The sequence below is a fragment of the Aegilops tauschii genome, chromosome 4 (assembly GCF_002575655.3).
Source record: "Aegilops tauschii subsp. strangulata cultivar AL8/78 chromosome 4, Aet v6.0, whole genome shotgun sequence".
Taxonomy (NCBI): Eukaryota; Viridiplantae; Streptophyta; class Magnoliopsida; order Poales; family Poaceae; genus Aegilops; species Aegilops tauschii.
In genome coordinates this window covers 405,988,466-406,011,980 of record NC_053038.3, presented here as the reverse complement: position 1 = coordinate 406,011,980, position 23,515 = coordinate 405,988,466, and the positions used below count along the sequence as shown (strand labels likewise).

The 23,515-nt window shown below is 42.9% G+C and overlaps 1 protein-coding gene across 1 annotated transcript; it reads right to left on the bottom strand.

Moving 5' to 3' along the window:
* Positions 1 to 15,886: 15,886 nt before the first annotated feature.
* Positions 15,887 to 22,604, bottom strand: LOC109759444 (inositol-tetrakisphosphate 1-kinase 2). Its single transcript, XM_020318265.4, has 10 exons — positions 22,089 to 22,604; positions 20,209 to 20,290; positions 19,992 to 20,024; positions 19,323 to 19,443; positions 18,403 to 18,495; positions 17,576 to 17,695; positions 17,316 to 17,492; positions 17,015 to 17,070; positions 16,855 to 16,939; positions 15,887 to 16,290 (listed from the first exon to the last, which is right to left on the bottom strand). Exons 1-10 carry the CDS (start codon positions 22,274 to 22,276, stop codon positions 16,196 to 16,198), a joined length of 1,050 nt encoding a protein of 349 aa, XP_020173854.1. The 5' UTR covers positions 22,277 to 22,604; the 3' UTR covers positions 15,887 to 16,195.
* Between the last annotated feature and the right edge of the window lie 911 nt (positions 22,605 to 23,515).

The following is a 23,515-nucleotide window of genomic DNA, read 5'->3' as shown; positions in this document are numbered from 1 at the left end:
ACAAGACGCTCCAAGCAAAACACATATCATGTGGTGAATAAAAATATAGCTCCAAGTAAAGTTACGGATGGAAGTAGACGAAAGAGGGGATGCCTTCCGGGGCATCCCCAAGCTTTGGCTTTTTGGTGTCCTTAGATTATATTGGGGTGCCATGGGCATCCCCAAGCTTAGGCTCTTGCCACTCCTTGTTCCATAATCCATCAAAACTTGAAAATTTCACAACACAAAACTTAACAGAAAATCTCGTGAGCTCCGTTAGCGAAAGAAAACAAAACACCACTTTAAGGTACTGTAATGAACTCATTATTTATTTATATTAGTGTTAAACCTACTGTATTCCAACTTCTCTATGGTTTATAAACTATTTTACTAGCCATAGATTCATCAAAATAAGCAAACAACACACGAAAAACAGAATCTGTCAAAAACAGAACAGTCTGTAGTAATCTGTAACTAACGCAAACTTATGGAACTCCAAAAATTAAGCCAAAATAGGAAGACCTAGACAATTTGTTTATTGATCAGCAGCAATTGGAATAAATATTTTATCACGTTCTGGTGATTTTTAACAATTATTTTCATGAACAGAAAGTTTCTGGAATTTTCAGCAAGATCAAATAACTATCATCCAAGAAGATCCTATAGGTTTAACTTGGCACAAACACTAATTAAAACATAAAAACACATCTAACCAGAGGATAGATCAAAGATTTATTCCTAAACAGAAGCAAAAAGCAAAAAATAAAAATAAAATTGGGTTGCCTCCCAACAAGCGCTATCGTTTAACGCCCATAGCTAGGCATAGATAATTTTAATGATGCTCACATGAAAGACAAGAATTGAAGTGCGAAGAGAGCATCATAAAACACGTGACAAACACATCTAAGTCTAACATACTTCCTATTCATAGGCATCTTATAGGCAAACAACTTATCAAGGCAAGCAAAAACTAGCATATGCAAGGAAGCGGAAAGAAACAATAGCAATCTTAACATAACGAGAGGTAATTTAGCAACATGAAAATCTCTACACCCATATTTCCCTCTCTCATAATAATTACATGTGGTATCATAATCAAATTCAACAATATAGCTATCACATAGAATATTCTCTTTATGAACCACATGCATCCAAAGTTGACACTCTTCCAAAATAGTGGGATTAACATTAACTAAAGTCATGACCTCTCCAAACCCACTTTTATCAAAAAATTCATAAGATTGATCAAAATCCAAATATGTGGGATCTAAAGTTGACACTCTTCCAAACCCACTTTCAATACTATTGCAAACATTATTATCAATCTCATATTCATCATGGGGCTTAAATAAATTTTCAAGATCAAAAGAAGAATCACCCCAATCATGATCATTGCAACAAGTAGTAGACATAGCAAAACTAGCATCCCCAAGCTTAGGGTTTTGTGTATCATTAACACAATTGACATTAATATAATTTATAATAACATCATTGCAATCATGCTTTTTATTCAAAGATCTATCGTGAATCACTTCATAAAGCACTTCATCACAATTTTCAGATTCACGGATTTCAAGCAAAACCTTATAAAGATAATGTAGTGCACCCAAATCACTAGGAATTGGTTCATCATAATTGGATCTCTTAAAAAGATTGGCAAGGGGATGAGGATCCATAAACTTTTAGCAAGCAAAGATGCAAGCAAAAAGAAGGCACATGGAAGAGGGCGAATAAAACGACAAAGGTGAAGTGGGGGAGAGGAAAACGAGAGGCAAATGGCAAATAATGTAATGCGGGAGATAAGGGTTTGTGATGGGTACTTGGTATGTTGACTTTTGCGTAGACTCCCCGGCAACGGCGCCAGAAATCCTTGTTGCTACATCTTGAGCACTGCGTTGGTTTTCCCTTGAAGAGGAAAGGGTGATGCAGCAAAGTAGCGTAAGTATTTCCCTTGGTTTTTGAGAACCAAGGTATCAATCTAGTAGGAGGCCACACACGAGTCCCTCGCACCTACACAAAAAAATAAATCCTCGCAACCAACGCAATAAAGGGGTTGTCAATCCCTTCACGGTCACTTACGAGAGTGAGATCTGATAGATAGGATAGGATAATATTTTTAGTATTTTTATGATAAAGATGCAAAGTAAAATAAAAGGTAATAAAAAATAGCTAAGTTTTGGAAGATTAATATGATAAAAAATAGGCCCGGGGGCCATAGGTTTCACTAGAGGCTTCTCTCGAGAGCATAAGTATTATGGTGGGTGAACAAATTATTGTTGAGCAATTGATAGAATTGAACATAGTTATGAGAATATCTAGGTATGATCATGTATATAGGCATCACGTCCGAGACAAGTAGACCAACTCCTGCCTGCATCTACTACTATTACTCCACACATCGACCGCTATCCAGCATGCATCTAGAGTATTAAGTTCATAAAAACAGAGTAACGCTTTAAGCAAGATGACATGATGTAGAGGGATAAACTCATGCAATATTATATAAACCCCATCTTGTTATCCTCGATGGCAACAATACAATACGTGCCTTGCTGCCCCTACTGTCACTGGGAAAGGACACCACAAGATTGAACCCAAAGCTAAGCACTTCTCCCATTGCAAGAAAGATCAATCTAGTAGGCCAAACCAAACTGATAATTCGAAGAGACTTGCAAAGATAACCAATCATACATAAAAGAATTTAGAGAAGATTCAAATATTGTTCATAGATAAACTTGATCATAAACCCACAATTCATCGGCCTCAACAAATACACCGCAAAAGAAGATTACATCAAATAGATATCCACAAGAGAGGGGGAGAACATTGTATTGAGATCCAAAAAGAGAGAAGAAGCCATCTAGCTAATAACTATGGACCCGAAGGTCTGAGGTAAACTACTCACACATCATCGGAGAGGCTATGGTGTTGATGTAGAAGCCCTCCATGATCGATGCCCCCTCCGGTGGAGTTCCGGAAAAGACCCCAAGATGGGATCTCACGGGTACAGAAGGTTGCGGCGGTGGAATTAGGTTTTTGGCTCCGTTTCTGGTAGTTTTGGGGGTACGTAGGTATATATAGGAGGAAGAAGTACGTCGGTGGAGCAACATGGGGCCCACGAGGGTGGAGGGCGCGCCCCCCTACCTCATGCCCTCCTGGTTGATGTCTTGACGTAGGGTCCAAGTCCTCTGGATCACGTTCATTCTGAAAATCACGTTCCCGAAGGTTTCATTCCGTTTGGACTCCGTTTGATATTCCTTTTCTGTGAAACTCTGAAATAGGCAAAAAAAACAGCAATTCTAGGCTGGGCCTCTAGTTAATAGGTTAGTCCCAAAAATAATATAAAAGTGTAAAATAAAGCACATTAATGGCCAATACATAATATAATATAGCATGGAACAATCAAAAATTATAGATACGTTGGAGACGTATCAACACCTCGTCGGGTTCTTGGTCGCGCAGCTCTGGTTGTGGCCCTTGCGCTGGCTGCTGTGGGGGGGGACTGAACTGTAGGATTGGCCCCTTCAGCACGGCCAGCAGCTCGGGCCGTTGTCGCTGCTTGTGGATGCCGTGGCGGACCTGCTCGCTGTGATCCTCCTGCCTCAACAAAACCAATCAAATTCAGAATGGTGGCTCTCCATTCATCCATTTGATCGGCTGCCTGCGGGAATCTCAGCAGGAGCTGGGATCGCGCCATGGCTTCTAAAGTAGTACTTGGCATGGATGACGACGCAGACCGCGACATCGCCCGACTCCTGACGGTACCTGTGGTGGCGGCGTCGTGCTCTTGCCGCCACGAGCCAGTCGCCATGGCGGCGTGACGATGAGAGGGGTGCGCCTAGGGGTTGACGACCCCATTCGGCGCTTCATCTTGATTGCCTTGTCCAGGGGAAGGCACGGGCCCGGTAGCCGCGCCCGCAGCAGGGACAACTAGGGGGTTGTGATTCGTGCCAGAACGGGCGCCATCACTTCGGCTACACCCTTCAGCAAGGTGGAGAGATGGAGGCAGAACACTCTCCCCACCCATGCCTTGTGGAGTGTGGCTGTCGAGGTGTTGTTGTTGCTGTCCTCCTCCGGCGCCTCATGCTCCCACCTCAGCCGTAGGGGGAACGGTGATGGCGCCACCCACACCCGTCATGTTCCCCGCGGCGTCCGCTTCCCCCGACGCCATTGTATCTCCCACGGGATCAGCGGTCGCATGCGAGGGGGTCTTCGAGGTGGAAGGGTGGGCTGCTGTTGCGGAATGGATGATGAAGCCGTCGATGAAGAAAACAATAATGAAGATTTGACGTGCTGCTTGCAACCTCGGGTTCGCACAAGCGTCTCCCCCTACATGGCGCACCAAAGATGTCGTGGTTCAACACGATCACCTATGGGGCCATCGGCCCCTTGTGGTTCAGTAAGGGGGAAGGACGCGTTGCACAAAGAGCGGAGGCCATAAAGCCGCACGACATGATGACGCAGGTGGTTTTTACCCAGGTTCGGGCCGCCCCGAGGCGTAAAACCCTACTCCTGCTTTGGTGGATTGGATGGAGGACCGTAACAAACGCGCAACGCTCAAGCCCGGCAAGGTCGCCTCAGGGAGAGCAGCTACGCGCGTATGAGTGTACAAGGGTCTGAATCCTTTCTAAGGTTGCCTCATCCCTCCTTTTATAGGTCAAGGGGTTACCACAATGGAAAAACGGTCATTATCCAGTGATTAGATAGACACAGTGCTATCTGAAGGAAATATGCCCTAGAGGCAATAATAAAGTTGTTATTTATATTTCCTTATATCATGATAAATGTTTATTATTCATGCTAGAATTGTATTAATCGGAAACTTGATACATGTGTAGATACATAGACAAAACTCAGTGTCCCTAGTATGCCTCTATTAGACTAGCTCGTTAATCAAAGATGGTTAAGTTTCCTAACCATAGACATGTGGTGTCATTTGATGAACGGGATCACATCATTAGGAGAATGATGTGATGGACAAGACCCATCGGTGAGCTTAGCATAATGATCGTTAAGTTTTATTGCTATTGCTTTCTTCATGACTTATACATATTCCTTTGACTATGAGATTATGCAACTCCCGAATACCTGAGGAATACCTTGTGTGCTATCAAACGTCACAACGTAACTGGGTGATCATAAAGATGCTCTACAGGTATCTCCGAAGGTGTTTGTTGGGTTGGCATAGATCGAGATTAGGATTTGTCACTCCGAGTATCGGAGAGGTATCTCTGGGCCCACTCGGTAATACACATCATGATAAGCCTTGCAAGCAATGTGACTAATGAATTGGTTGCGGGATGATGTATTACGGAATGAGTAAAGTGACTTGCCGATAACGAGATTGAACTAGGTATGAAGATACCGACGATTGAATCTCGGGCAAATAACATACCGATGACAAAGGGAATGACATATGTTGTCATTGCGGTTTGACCGATAAAGATCTTCGTAGAATATGTAGGAACCAATATGAGCATCCAGGTTCCGCTGTTGGTTATTGACCGGAGATGTGTCTCGGTCATGTCTACATAGTTCTCGAACTCGTAGGGTCCGCACGCTTAACGTTCGATGACGATTTGTATTATGAGTTATGTGTTTTGGTGACCGAAGATTGTTCGGAGTCCCAGATGTGATCACGGACATGGTGAGGATTCTCGAAATGGTTGAGAGGTAAATATTGATATATTGGACGATAGTATTCGGTCACCGGAATGGTTTTGGAGTGTTCCGGGTATTTATCAGAGTACTGGGGGGTTACCCGAACCCCTCGGGGAAAGTTATGGGCCACACGGGCCTTGGAAGGGAGGCACACCAGCCCACAAGGGGCTGGAGCGCCCCCCACTTGGAAGGGGTCCGAATTGGAGTGGGGAAGGGGGCGGCGCCCCCCTTTCCTTCTCCTTCTCCCTCTCCTTCCCCTTTCCCTCTCCGATAAAAGGAAGGGGGGTCCGAATTGGACTTGGAGTCCTAGTAGGACTACTCCCCACTTGGGGGCGCGCCTTGGCCGGCCTCCTCCCCCCTCCCTCCTTTATATATGTGGGAGGGGGCGCCTCTAGACACACAATTGTTCCAAGCCGTGTGCGGCGCCCCCTCCATAGTTTACACCTCCGGTGATATTTTCGTAGTGCTTAGGTGAAGCCCTGTGCGGATCACTTCATCATCACCATCACCACGCCGTCCTGCTGACGAAACTCTCCCTCGACACTTTGCTGGATCAAGAGTTCGAGGGACGTCATCAAGCTGAACGTGTGCTGAACTCGGAGGTGCCATACGTTCGGTACTTGATCGGGTGAATCGAGAATACGTTCGACTACATCAACCGCGTTAAACTAACGCTTCCCCTTTCGGTCTACGAGGGTATGTAGACACACTCTCCCCCTCTCGTTGATATGCATCTCCTAGATAGATCTTGCGTGATCGTAGGAATTTTTTTGAAATTGCATGCTACGTTCCCCAACAGTGGCATCCGAGCCAGGTCTATGCATAGATGACATGCACGAGTAGAACACAACGAGTTGTGGGCGATGATAGTCATACTGCTTACCACCAACGTCTTATTTTGATTCGGCGGTATTGTTGGATGAATTGGCCTGGACCAACCTTACATGACCACGTTCATGAGACCGGTTCCACCGACAGACATGCAATTTGTTTTGCATAAAGGTGGCTGGCGGGTGTATGTTTCTCCAACTTTAGTTGAATCGAATTTGACTGCGGGCGGTCCTTGTTGAAAGTTAAAACAATAAACTTGACGAAACATCGTTGTGGTTTTGATGCGTAGGTAAGAACGGTTCTTACTAGAAGCCCGTAGCGGCCACGTAAAACTTGCAACAACAAAGTAGAGGACGTCTAACTTGTTTTTGCAAGGCATGTTGTGATGTGATATGGTCAAGACATGATGTGATATACGTTGTTGTATGAGATGATCATGTTTTGTAAAAGTTATCGGCAATTGGCAGGAGCCATATGGTTGTTGGTTTATTGTATGAGATGCACACACCATGTAATTGCTTTACTTTATCACTATGCATTAGCGATAGTTGTAGAAGCAATAGTTGGCGAGACGACCACGACGCTACGATGGAGATCAAGGTGTCAAGCCGGTGATGATGGAGATCATGACGGTGCTTTGGAGATGGAGATCAAAGGCACAAGATGATGATGGCCATATCATGTCGCATATTTTGATTGCATGTGATGTTTATCTTGTATGCATCTTTATTTTGCTTAGTATGACGGTAGCAATATAAGATGATCCCTCACTAAAATTTCAAGGTATAAGTGTTCTCCCTGAGTATGGACCGTTGCGACAGTTCATCATGCCGAGACACCACGTGATGATCAGGTGTGATAAGCTCTATGTTCACATGCAACGGGTGCAAGATAGTTTTGCACGTGCGGAATACTCGAGTTAAACTTGACGAGCCTAGCATGTACAAACATAACCTCGGAACACTGAGACCGAAAGGTCGAACGTGAATCATATAGTAGATATGATCAACATAGAGATGTTCACCATTGAAAACTACTCCATCTCACGTGATGATCGGACATGGTTTAGTTGATATGGATCATGTGATCAATTAGATGACTCGAGGGATGTCTATCTAAGTGGGAGTTCTTAAAGTAATATGATTAATTGAACTTAATTTATCATGAACTTAGTCCTGATAGTTTTTGCATATCTATGTTGTAGATCAATGGCCCATGCTACCATTCCCTTGAATTTTAATGTGTTCCTAGAGAAAGCTAAGTTGAAAGATGATGGTAGCAACTACACGGATTGGGTCCGTAACTTGAGGATTATCCTCATTGCTGCACTGAAGAATTATGTCCTTGATGCACCGCTAGGTGACAAGCCCCCTCCCGCTAATGTAGACGCTTTGAACTCTGGCAGACGCGGTCTGATGACTACTCTATAGTTCAGTGTGGCATGCTTTATGGCTTAGAATCGGGACTTCAAAGACGTTTTGAACGTCATGGACCATATGAGATGTTCCAGGAATTGAAGTTAATATTTCAAGCAAATGCCCGAGTTGAGAGATATGAAGTCTCCAACAAGTTCTGTAGCTGCAAGATGGAGGAGAACAGTTCTGTTAGTGAACACATACTCAGAATGTCTGGGTACCATAACCACTTGACTCAACTGGGAGTTAATCTTCCAGATGATAGTGTTATTGACAGAGTTCTTCAATCACTGCCACTGAGCTACAAAGGCTTTGTGATGAACTATAATATGCAAGGGATGGATAAGACTATTCTCGAGCTCTTCGCTATGCTCAAAGCTGTGGAGGTAGAAATCAAGAAAGAGCATCAAGTGTTGATGGTTAACAAGACCACTAGTTTCAAGAAAAAGGGCAAGGGAAAGAAGGGGAACTTCAAGAAGAATGGAAAGCAAGTTGTCACTCCCGGAAGAAGCCCAAGTCTGGACCCAAGCCTGAAACTGAGTGCTTCTACTGCAAAGGGAATGGTCACTGGAAGCGGAACTGCCCCAAGTATTTGGCGGATAAAAAGGATGGCAGAGTGAACAAAGGTATATTTGATATACATGTTATTGATGTGTACCTTACTAATGCTCGTAGTAGCGCATGGGTATTTGATACTGGTTCTATTGCTCATATTTGCAACTCGAAACAGGGGCTACGGATTAAACGAAGATTGGCTAAGGACGAGGTGACGATGCACGTCGGAAATGGTTCCAAGGTCGATGTGATCGCCGTCGGCACGCTACCTCTACATCTACCATCGAGATTAGTTTTAGACCTGAATAATTGGTATTTGGTGCCAGCGTTGAGCATGAACATTATATCTGGATCTTGTTTGATGCGAGACGGTTATTCATTTAATCAGAGAATAATGGTTGTTCTATTTATATGAGTAATATCTTTTATGGTCATGCACCCTTCAAGAGTGGTCTATTTTTGTTGAATCTCGACCGTGGTGATACGCATATTCATAATATTGCTGCCAAAAGATGTAAAGTTGATAATGATAGTGCAACATATTTGTGGCACTGCCGTTTAGGTCATATTGGTGTAAAGTGCATGAAGAAACTTCATGCGGATGGACTTTTGGAATCACTTGATTATGAATCATTTGATGCTTGAGAACCATGCCTCATGGGCAAAATGACTAAAACTCTGTTCTTCAGAACAATGGAGCGAGCCACTGACTTATTGGAAATAATACATATCAATTTATGCGGTCCGATGAGCGTTGAGGCTCGCGGCGGGTATCGTTATTTTCTGACCTTCACAGATGATTTGAGCAGATATGGGTATATCTACTTAATGAAACACAAGTCTGAAACATTTGAAAAGTTCAAAGAATTTCATAGTGAAGTGGAAAATCATCGTAACAAGAAAATAAAGTTTCTACGATCTGATCGTGGAGGCGAATATTTGAGTTACGAGTTTGGCCTTCATTTAAAACAATATGGAATAGTTTCACAACTCACGCCACCTGGAACAACACAGCGTAATGGTGTGTCCGAATGCCGTAACCGTACTTTATTAGATATGGTGCGATCTATGATGTCTCTTACCGATTTACCACTATCGTTTTGGGGTTATGCATTAGAGACAGTTGCATTCACGTTAAATAGGGAACCATCCAAATGCGTTGAGACGACAACGTATGAACTGTGGTTTGACAAGAAACCTAAGCTGTCGTTTCTTAAAGTTTGGGGTTGCGATGCTTATATGAAAAAGCTTCAGCCTGATAAGCTCGAACCCAAATCAGAGAAGTGTGTCTTCATAGGATACCCAAAAGAAACTATTGGGTACACCTTCTATCTCAGATCCGAAGGCAAGATCTTTGTTGCTAAGAATGGATCCTTTCTAGAGAAGGAGTTTCTCTCGAAAGAAGTGAGTAGGAGGAAAGTATAACTTGATGAGGTAATTGTGCCTTCTCTCAAATTGGAAAGTAGCTCATCACAGAAAACCGTTCCCGTGATGCCTACACCAACTAGTGAGGAAGTTAATGATGATGATCATGAAACTTCAGATCAAATTACTACCGAACCTCGTAGGTCAACCAGAGTATGTTCCGCACCAGAGTGGTACGGTAATCCTGTTGTGGAAGTCATGTTACTAGACCATGATGAACCTACGAACTATGAGGAAGCAATGATGAGCCCAGATTCCGCGAAATGGCTTGAGGCCATGAAATCTGAGATGGAATCCATGTATGAGGACGAAGTATGGACTTTGGTTGACTTGCCCGATGATCAGCAAGCCATAGAGAATAAATGGATCTTCAAGAAGAAGACTGACGCTGATGGTAATGTTACTGTCTACAAAGCTCGACTTGTCGCGAAAGGTTTTCGACAAGTTCAAGGAGTTGACTACGATGAGACCTTCTCACCCGTAGCGATGCTTAAGTCTGTCCGAATCATGTTAGCAATTGCCGCATTTTATGATTATGAAATATGGCAAATGGATGTCAAAATTGCATTCCTTAATGGATTTCTAAAAGAAGAGTTGTATATGATGAAACCAGAAGGTTTTGTCGATCCTAAAGGTGCTAACAAAGTGTGCAAGCTCCAGCGATCCATTTATGGACTGGTGCAAGCATCTCGGAGTTGGAATATACGCTTTGATAGTATGATCAAAGCATATGGTTTTATACAGACTTTCGAAGAAGCATGTATTTACAAGAAAGTGAGTCGGAGCTCTGTAGCATTTCTAATATTATATGTGGATGACATATTGTTGATTGGAAATGATATAGAATTTCTAGATAGCATAAGGATACTTGAATAAGAATTTTTCAATGAAAGACCTCGGTGAAGTTTATATATTTGGCATCAAGATCTATAGAGATAGATCAAGACGCTTAATTGGACTTTCACAAAGCACATACCTTGATAAAGTTTTGAAGAAGTTTAAAATGGATCAGTCAAAGAAAGGGTTCTTGCATGTGTTACAAGGTGTGAAGTTGAGTCAGACTCAATGCCCGACCACTGCAGAAGATAGAGAGAAAATGAAGGTCATTCCCTATGCCTCAGCCATAGATTCTATCATGTATGCAATGTTGTGTACCAGACATGATGTGTGCCTTGCTATAAGTTTAGCAGGGAGGTACCAAAGTAATTTAGGAGTGGATCACTAGACAGCGGTCAAGAACATCCTGAAGTACTTCAAAAGGACTAAGGATATGTTTCTCGTTTATGGGGGTGACAAAGAGCTTGTCGTAAATGGTTACGTTGATGCTAGCTTTGACACTGATCCGGATGACTCTAAGTCGCAAACCGGATACGTATTTATATTGAATGGTGGAGCTGCCAGTTGGTGCAGTTCCAAGCAAATCGTCGTGGCGGGATCTACGTGTGAAGCGGAGTACATAGCTGCTTCGGAAGCAGCAAATGAAGGAGTCTGGATGAAGGAGTTCATATCCGATCTAGGTGTAATACCTAGTGCATCGGGTCCAATGAAAATCTTTTGTGACAATACTGGAGCAATTGCCTTGGCGAAGGAATCCAGATTTCATAAGAGAACCAAACACATCAAGAGATGCTTCAACTCCATCCGTGATCAAGTCAAGGAGGGAGACATAGAGATTTGCAAAATACATACGGATCTGAATGTTGCAGACCCGTTGACTAAGCTTCTTCCACGAGCAAAACATGATCAGCACCAAGACTCCATGGGTGTTAGAATCATTACAATGTAATCTAGATTATTAACTCTATTGCAAGTGGGAGACTGAAGGAAATATGCCCTAGAGGCAATAATCAAGTTGTTATTTATATTTCCTTATATCATGATAAATGTTTATTATTCATGCTAGAATTGTATTAACCGGGAACTTGATACATGTGTGGATACATAGACAAAACTCAGTGTCCCTAGTATGCCTCTACTAGACTAGCTCGTTAATCAAAGATGGTTAAGTTTCCTAACCATAGACATGTGTTGTCATTTGATAAACGGGATCACATCATTAGGAGAATGATGTGATGGATAAGACCCATCCGTTAGCTTAGCATAATGCTCGTTAAGTTTTATTGCTATTGCTTTCTTCATGACTTATACATATTCCTTTGACTATGAGATTATGCAACTCCCAAATACCGGAGGAATACCTTGTGTGCTATCAAACATCACAACATAACTGGGTGATCATAAAGATGCTCTACAGGTATCTCCGAAGGTGTTTGTTGGGTTGGCATAGATCGAGATTAGGATTTGTCACTCCGAGTATTGGAGAGGTATCTCTGGGCCCTCTCGGTAATACACGTCATGATAAGCCTTGCAAGCAATGTGACTAATGAGTTAGTTGCGGGATGATGTATTACAGAACGAGTAAAGAGACTTGCCGGTAACGAGATTGAACTAGGTATGAAGATACCGACGATCGAATCTCGGGCAAGTAACATACTGTAGGATCGAAAGTATGTCTAGAGGGGGGTGATTAGACTACTTGACCAAATAAAAATCTAGCTTTTTCCCAATTTTAAGTCTTGGCAGATTTTAGCAACTTAGCACTAGTCAAGCAATCAGCCTACACATGCAATTCTAAGAGTGTATTAGCGGAAAGTAAAACATTGCATATGAAGGTAAAGGGAAGGGTTTGGAGAAGGCAAACGCAATGTAGACACGGAGATTTTTGGCGTGGTTCCAATAGGTGGTGCTATCGTACATCCACGTTGATGGAGACTTCAACCCACGAAGGGTAACGGCTGCGCGAGTCCACGAAGGGCTCCACCCACGAAGGGTCCACGAAGAAGCAACCTTGTCTATCCCACCATGCCATCGCCCATGAAGGACTTGCCTCACTTGGGTAGATCCTCACGAAGTAGGCGACCTCCTTGCCCTTACAAAGTCCTTGGTTCAACTCCACAATCTTGACGGAGGCTCCCAAGTGGCACCTAACCAATCTAGGAGACACCACTCTTCAAAAGGTAATAGATGGTGTGTTGATGATGAACTCCTTGCTCTTGTGCTTCAAATGATAGTCTCCCCAACACTCAACTCTCTCACACATATTTGGATATGGTGGAAAGATGATATGAGTGGAAAGCAACTTGGGGAAGGTTAGAGATCAAGATTCTTGTGGTTGGATTGGAATGTCTTGGTCTCAACACATGAATAGGTGGTTCTCTCTCAGAAAATGAATGTTGGAAGTGTAGGCACGTTCTGATGGCTTTCTCCACGAATGGAGGAAGGGTGGAGGGGTATATATAGGCTCCACACAAAATCTAACCGTTACAGACAATTTACCAAACTCAGTGGGACCGAATAGTGAAACTCGGTCAAACCGATTCAGTTCAAAATGTGAACATTAGGCTTTTTGCTGGGACCGATATGATCAACTTGGTGGGACCAATATGTTAGGGTTAGGGCATAACTTGATCTCGGTGAGACCGATCACATGAACTCGGTGAGACCGATTTCAGTAATAGGCAAACAGAGAGTTGGTCAGGCAAACTCGGTGGGACCGATCGCTCATTTCGGTGAGACCGAAACGTTGCGAAAAGGAAACAGAGAGTTTGCATTGCGAACTCGGTGGAACCGATCGCTCATCTCGGTTAGACCGAAACGTTATGAAGGGAAACAGAGAGTTTGTAATCCCATCTCAGTGAGACCGAGATTTCTGGCTATGGCTGTGTCAAATGAACTCGGTGGCGGCGGATAGATCAAATCGATGGGGCCGAGTTTGACTTTAAGTTTAGGACATATGTGGAAATGAGAAAGTGGTTGAGGGCTTTTGGAGCATATCACTAAGCATTTTGAGCAAGCAAGCCATTAAGCAACACCTCATCCCCTTTTAATAGTATTGGCTTTTCCTATGGACTCAATGTGATCTTGGATCACTAAAATGAAAATGTAGAGTCTTGAGCTTTTGCCAATATGTGTCCTTAGCATTTTGAGGGGTCCACATCTCTAGTCCATGCCATGCCAATCATTGAACTTTCTGAAATGATTATCTTGAAAGAATATTAGTTCAATGAGCTATATGTTGTTAAGAATTACCAAAACCACCCAGGGATTAGTTGCACTTTCACATACCGATGACAGAGGGAATGACGTATGTTGTCATTGCGGTTTGGCCGATAAAGATCTTCGTAGAATATGTAGGAACCAATATAAGCATCCAGGTTCCGCTATTGGTTATTGACCGGAGATGTGTCTCGGTCATGTCTACATAGTTCTCGAACCCGTAAGGTCTGCACGCTTAACGTTCGATGACGATTTGTATTATGAGTTATGTGTTTTGGGGACCGAAGATTGTTCAGAGTCCCGGATGAGATCACGGACATGACAAGGAGTCTTGAAATGGTCGAGAGGTAAAGATTGATATATTGGATGATAGTATTCGGACACCGGAATGGTTTCGAAGTGTTTCGGGCATTTATCGGAGTACCGGGGGATTACCGGAACCCCCCGGGGAAAGTTATGGGCCACATGGGCCTTGGGAGGGAGGCACACCAGCCCACAAGGGGCTGGCGCGCCCCCCACTTGGAAGGGGTCCGAATTGGAGTGGGGAAGGGGACGGCGCCCCCCTTTCCTTCTCCTTCTCCCTATCCTTCCCCTTTCCCTCTCCAGTAAAAGGAAGGAAGGGTCTGAATTGGACTTGGAGTCCTAGTAGGACTCCTCCCCACTTGGGGGCGCGCCTTGGCCGGCCTCCTCCCCTCTCCCTCCTTTATATACGTGGGAAGGGGCGCCTCTAAACACACAATTGTTCCAAGCCGTGTGCGACGCCCCCCTCCACAGTTTACACCTTCGGTGATATTTTCGTAGTGCTTAGGCGAAGCCCTGCGCGGATCACTTCATCATCACCGTCACTACGCCGTCGTGCTGACGAAACTCTCCCTCGATACTTTGCTGGATCAAGAGTTCGAGGAACGTCATCGAGCTGAACGTGTGCTGAACTCGAAGATGTCGTACGTTCGGTACTTGATCGGTTGAATCGAGAAGACGTTCGACTACATCAACCACGTTAAACTAACACTTTGGTTTTCGATCTACGAGGGTATGTAGACACACTCTCCCCCTCTCGTTGATATGCATCTCTTATATAGATCTTGCGTGATCGTAGGAATTTTTTTGAAATTGCATGCTACATTCCCCAACATTATCATACCTAACTATGTAGGTAGGACAAGGTGCATTAAATGCATCGCTTAGTGTCACATCGCGGATGTAGCCCGGCACTTCAACCACCTTTTCGTCTGCCTGCGTGACACGTCCTTGGACGGGTGCCACTTAGGGGTGATTTTCCTTAGAAATTGCAGCCACGTGCCAAAAAAAACCCATTTACTTGGGAGCTCGACACCACACCGATAAGTGACTTGTGTTGCTGTGAGGTGGAGGGGTGGAGCCTTGGCGGGGAAGCAGGTCGTCGGCGCCTTGGCAACCCTTGTCGAAGAGATCCTGGGACTTGCCCTTGGGGTGACCTCGACCCGACCAGGCCCGCCCACCCAGCGAGGGAGGTTTTTCCCTTAGTGATATCTTGTTTCTTCGGCTTGTCTTGGTCTTCTTGATCCGCCCTTTGATTTCTCAAAGAGCTATCTCTCCAATTTGGTCTTGTCTTGTCGCTGCAACCTTGCCCTTGAGCCTGTGTACAGTCTCGTCGGCAACGTACACCGCCCTTTGGTTTCTCAAAGAGCTATCTCTCCAATTTAGTCTTGTCTTGTTGCTGCAACCTTGCCCTTGAGCCTGTGTACAGTCTCGGCAACGTACACCAGTGTTTGTTGCACCAACAAGTCTGCAGCAGCTAAAAACTGCTGCAGAACGAGGAGCAGCTCATGCTCGAAGCCTGCACCAAGTCATGTCTACCTGCTTCAGTTTATCAAGATTTTCTGATTGCAGATTAGAAGCTTTGCAATCTGATTGAATTTCCCCCACAAGAGCATTTAGTTCTCTGTAATGTCAAACTATACCTGGAAGCAGGTGATGCTGTCTTATTTCGAATATTGCTTACTGTGATGCACTCTGTATGTAGCTTAACTGATCAATATCATACATGGTGGGTTGATGGTGCTGATCCTGTTTGATGAAAGCATTTGAGACCAAACTATGATCAAAACAACCGTGATTTATACAAGATGGGCACAAGGCCATTCGAGTTCTTCTTTCTCTCCCCCTACTCCCGACCCTGTGTATGTGGCGCCATTTCTGACAAAACATGTAAGTTTGGGACTTCAAGCCTTGGGCTCCAGCTTATGTATCCAAGATATGCACATTAGTGAACAAGTATGGCTACCAGCGCTTCAGCCTCCGCTCAAGCACCTTTGGTATTTGTTTTGCCCAAGACTTTGCAAGAAATCGGTGAATATGTGCTCATAGCCAGGCATTTTCCCATATCCTGCAGAAAAAATGAAAACAGCAGCATTACTTCCTAGACAGTCAAGAATTGCTACTGCAAGGAAATTACCATGCTGTGAAATCGTCAAGAGTCAAGACCATAACGTTTTTGCTGTAATTTTACATGCAAGACTTGCCCATTTAACTGAACAAAACAAAAGCAACTTCTGTGGTAGCGTGTATTGCTGTCTCCATAGGAACTGATCTGACAGCATCAATGAAACTACACAGCATTAAAATGTCTTGCATGATTTACATGTCATATTCCTAACAATCTTCACCTTGGATGAAGTTACCTGTAATGGTTAAGAACAATCTGCACCCGGATGAACAACATACAATTAGCAAGACTACTCATCCCCCAGCCAAGCCAACCTTGGGTAGTGGAGAAGATACCCCTACTTGAACAATGTTAAATTGGCCTACACGGGCAGAGATATGTCGCGACGATACATTTATTTTCCGCTCAGCTGGGATAAAATTTTGGGCCTAGCAAGTTCTTCATGAACACATAAACAGAAGAAAAGAAATGCAGAGCCATGTGAGAGATAAAATAACTACACACCTGGGAAGTAGTTGATATCAATTATATAGTACCGGTCATTTGCTCCAAGCTCTCTAATCATATCTATGTTGAACAATCTTAGACCCTGCAAATTTTAACATGTCAGGTGAGGCAACAAATATAATAGCTACACATAGTTAAGAACCAGTGCTGGTCATACCAGACGACCACGAAGCTCCCTGCCTAGTTTCTCTAGAAGTGGTCTCGGAGGAAGCTCTGTTCAGTAATGAAAACTGTTCATTTGGTGCAGTAAAAAGCTCTTGGCAAACATAATGCATTACAAGACAACTTTTTTTATTGAACGATTTTCTCCTCAACTTTGAGATTATAATAAAACTATTAACTTCACTTTCTTCATACCAAACACAATTTTGTGTTAGTATGAAACTGGAACAGAATCAATTCAAAAAAGAAAATAAAGTTAAACCAAAGATAAATTGGAAACACTGCAGAAGACCCACCTGCAATACGAGGATCAAGGTCTGCATGATCTGCACTTGCTGCAGCGCATGAAACTCTTGGAAGTCGATAGATGCCAACATTGTTTAGTAAGTCATAGGTATTAACATCAGGAAGAGAAAACCTGCGGACAACCTGTATAGCTTCACCAATGATGTACACCTTAAAGAGGATCCCACCTGTAGATTTAATAAATTAGATGCCACGATTCGACCAATCCAGAGCAAAAAAGCATATGCCAGATAAAAGAATCAGGAGTTACCATGATTCACAAATTCCTGGAGTACCAGAGGAGGATCAAGCATTGGCAAGGACGCCTCATCGTATGCCAGAGATAGCTCATGAGATTTAGATGTTCCATCAACAACCAATGGCTTGGCAACTGCAACAAACAGAAGTGCGTCCCATCAGCAATTTCCACTTACTAGTTCCACAGATAACAAACAGGAAGTCCCATGTAACACATTGAAGGAGAATAAGACAAAGCCCCAGAAGCAGAATACTGGAGCTACAGCAGGGAAAATGGCCTAAATATGTGATACTGGGAATTATCAACTGGAAGGAGAACATCAACATCAAACTCGAATATTAGTCTAAGTGTCTATCTCGCCCAAATGCACTACTGGCCAACCCTACTCACTTTACGTCCTCATTCAAACTAGTGTTTAATTCACCAAATGTGACAGGCAAGTTGCAGGACATGTTTCCACATAGCATGCACATAGAATCAGGTAACATATAAATCACCAAACTAAATAATCATAGAGGATTTCTGCAACATAATGTCAATAATATCATTTCATCATTCCCTTCCTTGTTTGTCATACAGTGCATGCCTGTTTATATTGTAATCGTTCAGTAATGAGTGAAGCATATGTTTCACATAACAGAACGAAAGCATCCATGTAGCTAGGTTGTACAGTGTCATGACTCGTGATATTACAGCTAGTGCAAATCATATGATGCCCATAGCTGATATCTAAACTCTCATATAACAACTAAAGTGAAGTGTGTCTTGAAAGGAGCAACAAATACAAATCAAGACTCAAGAAGCATGCAACTGATAGTTTCAAGATTTGAACAAATTACCCAATGGCAAGGTTAGCCCAGCCATGGCAACTGCAGTTGGTATAGAGGACGGATCTTTCATAATGACCAGTTGGCGTGGAGTGCAAACTTCTTCTGCGATGGTCCAAAATTCAAACCATAAAAATTATATTATATACTATTGTAAACATATTAAGTCCTTATGAGCAAAAAAAAACATATTAAGTCCTTCACAGAAGTAAGCTGGGGATGCACTTTCAGTAGCCTGCATGTCAATATGCTACGTGTTCACGATAAATCAGAAAGATACTGCTGTCCAATTGAACAGAATCTGTCACTGGACTCACCCAGCAGAAAACAAGTAAACAAGAAATTTTACCCAGTGTTCCCGCAATTTTCATTATCGGAGTTAGTGCTCTCTTAAGTTTGAAGATGATTTACATAGCAACCTTAACTGGAAACACAAATGGTTCAAAAGGACAGAAATAAGATTGTCAGCCCCCCTTGTCAACAAGATCTTGTTGGCGCCTTTCTATTGAAAGCAATCCTTTTCTAGGACTGCAGTTACACGAGAATTAGGTGAGAATATGATGTGTCAATGTACTTGGTCCTGAAACACATATCAACTCACAAGATATAAACATTCAGAGAAACCTTTTTTTACAAAACAGGTAGGCACTCTGCCATTTCATTACGAGAGGGAAAGCAAAAAAATCAGTAATTTATGCACAAAGAAAACCTTAAATTACAATGTCTATTTTTATGAGTGGACTTCGTGCTTGTATGGGTGAGTGCTTCCACTCTTCCACTCATAGAATATGCGTTCAGATCTATGCACATTCTAGAACCACAATACTCACATGAGGTGAGAAAATGCACAGCACTCGCCCAAACAGTTCAAATGGGCTTATATTCATAGCACAAATATCATTATCAGACGTATTACGCATCTGCAATATTACCATAGAAACTGGACAGGTTCAAATCTGCTACTTCTTCAAGCATCGATTGTCGATTGTTCAGATGCTCAATGGCATTGGGTGGGTCGAGGACAGTGACTTCTGGATGCACTTCATGATAATCCTTCACAGAATGAAATATTTTAAATGTAAAAATCAACAGAGAAGGGAAATTCTTGATTTAGAAGCTAAGAGCAAAGTGTAACAATTATGATAAGCTTTTCACAGGGAGCTGCAGTAGACAATTACGACTTCTTTTTTTGCATTAGACAATTAACTGTACTAACTGTCATTGCCGCAGACAGGATAAACACTACCAAGGTTCCAAAATACATGACTTCCTAGAATTCATTGAGTTGAAATTTTATCTTTGACTCCCAATATATGAAAACAATATTTGGGTTGATTAGAAGAAAATAATATCATTGGATTTCACAGGAATCACATTTTCATAACAGATTTCTTTTTCAAAGATGTTTGTTGGCGACTGTGTCAACATCTGAAACGCCATCTATTTCTGGACGGAGGGGCTATCTGACTAGATTTCCCAGGACATGGTACCAACTATACAAGAAAAATTAGATAAATGTATGACGAGCGTGCATATTGTATCAGTATGGTACGCATGCATTTGCAGATCATCAGGTTTCTACACCTGTAGTCTAGTATTACCTCCAGAAACCGCTGCCACTCCTTGCTAGTTTTCTGCAGAAGGAAGCAAGAAACGTATCACGACATAATATTTTAAAAATATTAAGCAGAAGTCACTTCTTTCAGTATTCAAACCGTATAGACACAACAATTGGAGAAAATATGTAAGACAATCTTAGTTCTGAGACCTATGCATCCACAGACTTTCAAAACATATTTTAGGAAGTATTTGGCTAACCTTGTGCAAGATAATATCAAATGGGCCTTGTTCGGAGAGAGGACGAGTCTCATCAATTGGTATGAAACTAATTCCTTTCTTCCTGACAAAGCAAAATGCACATGTTTAAGAAGATGTCAAGTAGCACTAAAATAAAATCTTGGCAACTAGTCAGCATACAAGGCTAGTGATTATAAACTTATAATAAGTGAGTAGACAAAATCATCCAAGTCAAATTCAAGCTCTCTGCTGAACTTTAAAAAAAAAGGTGCATCGCCAACTCAGCTGGGTTATTTTGTTTTTAGGGACACCTGAATACTCAATCAAATACAAATCAGAATATGTCACGCGGGTACCTTGCAAAGGATAAAAAAGAATTATATGGAAACCAGCATCATGTCAAAACATTCATATTTTGAGTTACTCAACAGCAGGGATAAATGAACAAACTAAAAATATTAATCACTTCAGATATACAATTTGACCGAGCAAAATTTGTTCAATTCCTGAAAAGAACATTTCGCTTGTAAATTTTTTTCCGTTCCTTGCTTATGTTTTTCTACCAGAATACATGCCTTACTTATGTTGTTTAGCCTGTGAAGCCACTCACAAGGGTAAAGTGCACATTTGTTTTTATAAGTTTTTAAACAATAAAAGTACATGAATAAAAAACTGAGCCATTTGTCTTTTTGTACAGGAAACATTTGATCATAATTTTGCATGATTCTTTGCAGACCCACATGCTCTAACATGATACACATCTATGAATCTTGAGAATTTTCTAAGATGTGCAAGTATATAAACCTTAAACTCGAGCACCCACCCTCTGAGTGTACATTTATTTTTTTCTAAAATCAAAACATATATCGGTCTCAGAATGTAAATTTTAATTTTGCAAGGAAGAGTTCCTTGTTATTTCATCTTTCCTTATTTTTCGACATCCTTTTATTATGTTCATAGGCTGAGAACCAACCAGCAAATAATTGAATGCATTTAGCTCTTAATTCAGGTAACTAACAAGATATCCAGCTCAAAGATTGTTTGTCAGTAGTATTTTCAAGAAAAAATACTCCCTCCGTCCCATAATATAAGAGCATTTTTCACACTAGTGTAGTGTAAAAAACGCTCTTATATTATGGTACAGAGGGAGTAATTGTTTGTCAGTGGTCCATGTTGCCATCAAATCTAGCGACGCATTCACTAAAGTGGAAATGATCCCAGGAAAGATATTGCCATCAACAAGTTGTCATAATCCATGTGATGTGCTTATCCATGGGAATATTCCAACTAGAATCCCAGATGCCAGGCAACAAGGATTAGCATACCACAAAGCATTTAGTCAAGTGGACATGATAATATAAAATTATAGACCATGGACATCCCCTCGTGCAGTGTAACTGCCAACATTGGCACGCGTATATGGCATCTAACGATGCTACTGGAATTTCTAATCTAGAAACCAGCATGCTTCACTGAGAAGCCACTCTCGCTAACTTTACTCCAGTCGATATGTGATTCGATCACTGATTAACAAGTGCTATAAGGAACAGAATAGCATTCCATTCCACCCCCCACTGCAGAAATTATATTGGTTTGAACATCAATTACTAGTTCATTACTACCCCTTTGTCACCTCTGCCCTGTTCAAGTAAAGTACTACTGATGTTCATAAACTGATCCAAGAACAGCATTTTTCCTCCAAGAGCAACACCCTTAAGTCTTCAACACCTCTGTACCAGAAAAAAAAAATCTTATGTTTTCATGTTTTGTGAAATTACTCCCCACTCAGCAAACAAGAAACATATCCCCTTTCTCTAAAAAACAACATTCACCACCTGCATCCACCATGAATCAATCAATCAATGGAGTCCATCTCCATAAGCGGTGATCCAGGCTTTTACCTCGCCAGCAAGAGCAGCTTGGGCTGGAGGAAGCTCTTAACCTTCTTCTTCGTGAGGGCGTAGCCCACCACCAGCCTCGACGCAGCCGCCGCCGCCGCACCGGCTGGCGGCGACGACGACGACAGCAGTGCCGGATCCATCACCGCACCCTCCTCTTCGTCATCCGACACATCCCCATGCAGCCTCATCCCCGCGAGCCCTATCCCGAGCTGCCGCCACAGATGGCCGATAAACCCAAAATGATGGGAAATTCGGGGGGGATCAAATGTCCAGGCAAAGGGGGGATCCAGCAGAGCCGATGCTTCGCGCGCGCGTGAGAGTTTGCTGGGGTGTGGTAGGGGGGCTATATCTGGAGGATTTGGGAGAGGGAAATTGTTTTCCGGAGCTTTAATTAATGGCGAGACGAGTGGAAGAGGGAGCACGAGAACAGAGCGGCCGGGTATTTGTAGACGACGAAGCGAGGAGAAGGTGAGTGAGTGGTTGATGCTCGGTCGCAATATTATCTGCCGCACATCTACGGTCGTAGACAACCGTGTTACCTTCTCCGTGCAATACGAATTAGGGGAGGCAACCGTGTTACCCTCACCCTCCTCCCTCCCCTTCCTTGCGAGTCCCCTTCTTTTTCTCGGCTCCACTTCTCTCCCCCTTCGGCGACCTTGGGAAACAAAGTGGTAAGGAAAGGGTGTCAAACCCGAGCAGTGTAGTATCCGAACAGTAGTATCTATGTATGAATAGTTTGTATCGGAAGAAATCAAGGGAAATGGCTGAATTGGGAGGCATCGATAGTATTTTAGAGTATATGTTTAGGGTTTCATCGCCCATAGGCTAGAAACTGGAAAAAGACAACATAACGCGCTACAGCCACAACTCCCCTTTATAGGTATAGTAACTATCATAGTGCGGTAAAACTAACTAATCAACGGTGCTTTGAGTGGAACGATTCCAATCGTCGAGCGAGTGAAGGTCCCAAGCGAGTACATCCGTCTGATTCACAGTAACTCATGTGGGGCGCTCAACGGGTACTAAAGCTGGACAGTTAGAATCGACGTGCCCTCGTGGCGTTGTCAACGATGATGTTCTCCACACCACGGTGGTTGACTTGAAGAACGTTGAGAACGTGTGTTTGATGAAGTCCACGTCCTCCCATGTAGCATCATCCAGCGCTAGGTTCTACCACTGCACGAGCCACTGAACCACGGGAATATTGCAATGAGAGATTTGTCGTACCTGAAGAATTAGTGATGGTGCAGCCTTGAGTGTACCATCCTCATTCACAGTCGGCATGCTCGGGCTAGGAATAGCTTGTGGGCCTAGGTACTTTCTGAGTTGAGTAGCATGAAACATAGGATGAATTTTGATGTGATCAGGGAGCTGGAGTTTGTAGGCCACTTTACCCACTCGTTGTGTAATCAGGAAAGCACCATAGT

Coding starts and splice junctions, on each gene's coding strand:
- LOC109759444 (XM_020318265.4), bottom strand. CDS start 22,276: ATGAGGCTGCATGGGGATGTGTCGGATGACGAAGAGGAGGGTGCGGTG. Junction 18,496..19,322: donor GAACCTGTCCAGTTTCTATG/GTAATATTGCAG, acceptor GGACCATCGCAG/AAGAAGTTTGCACTCCACGC. Junction 16,940..17,014: donor GGGAGCTTCGTGGTCGTCTG/GTATGACCAGCA, acceptor TAAAATTTGCAG/GGTCTAAGATTGTTCAACAT.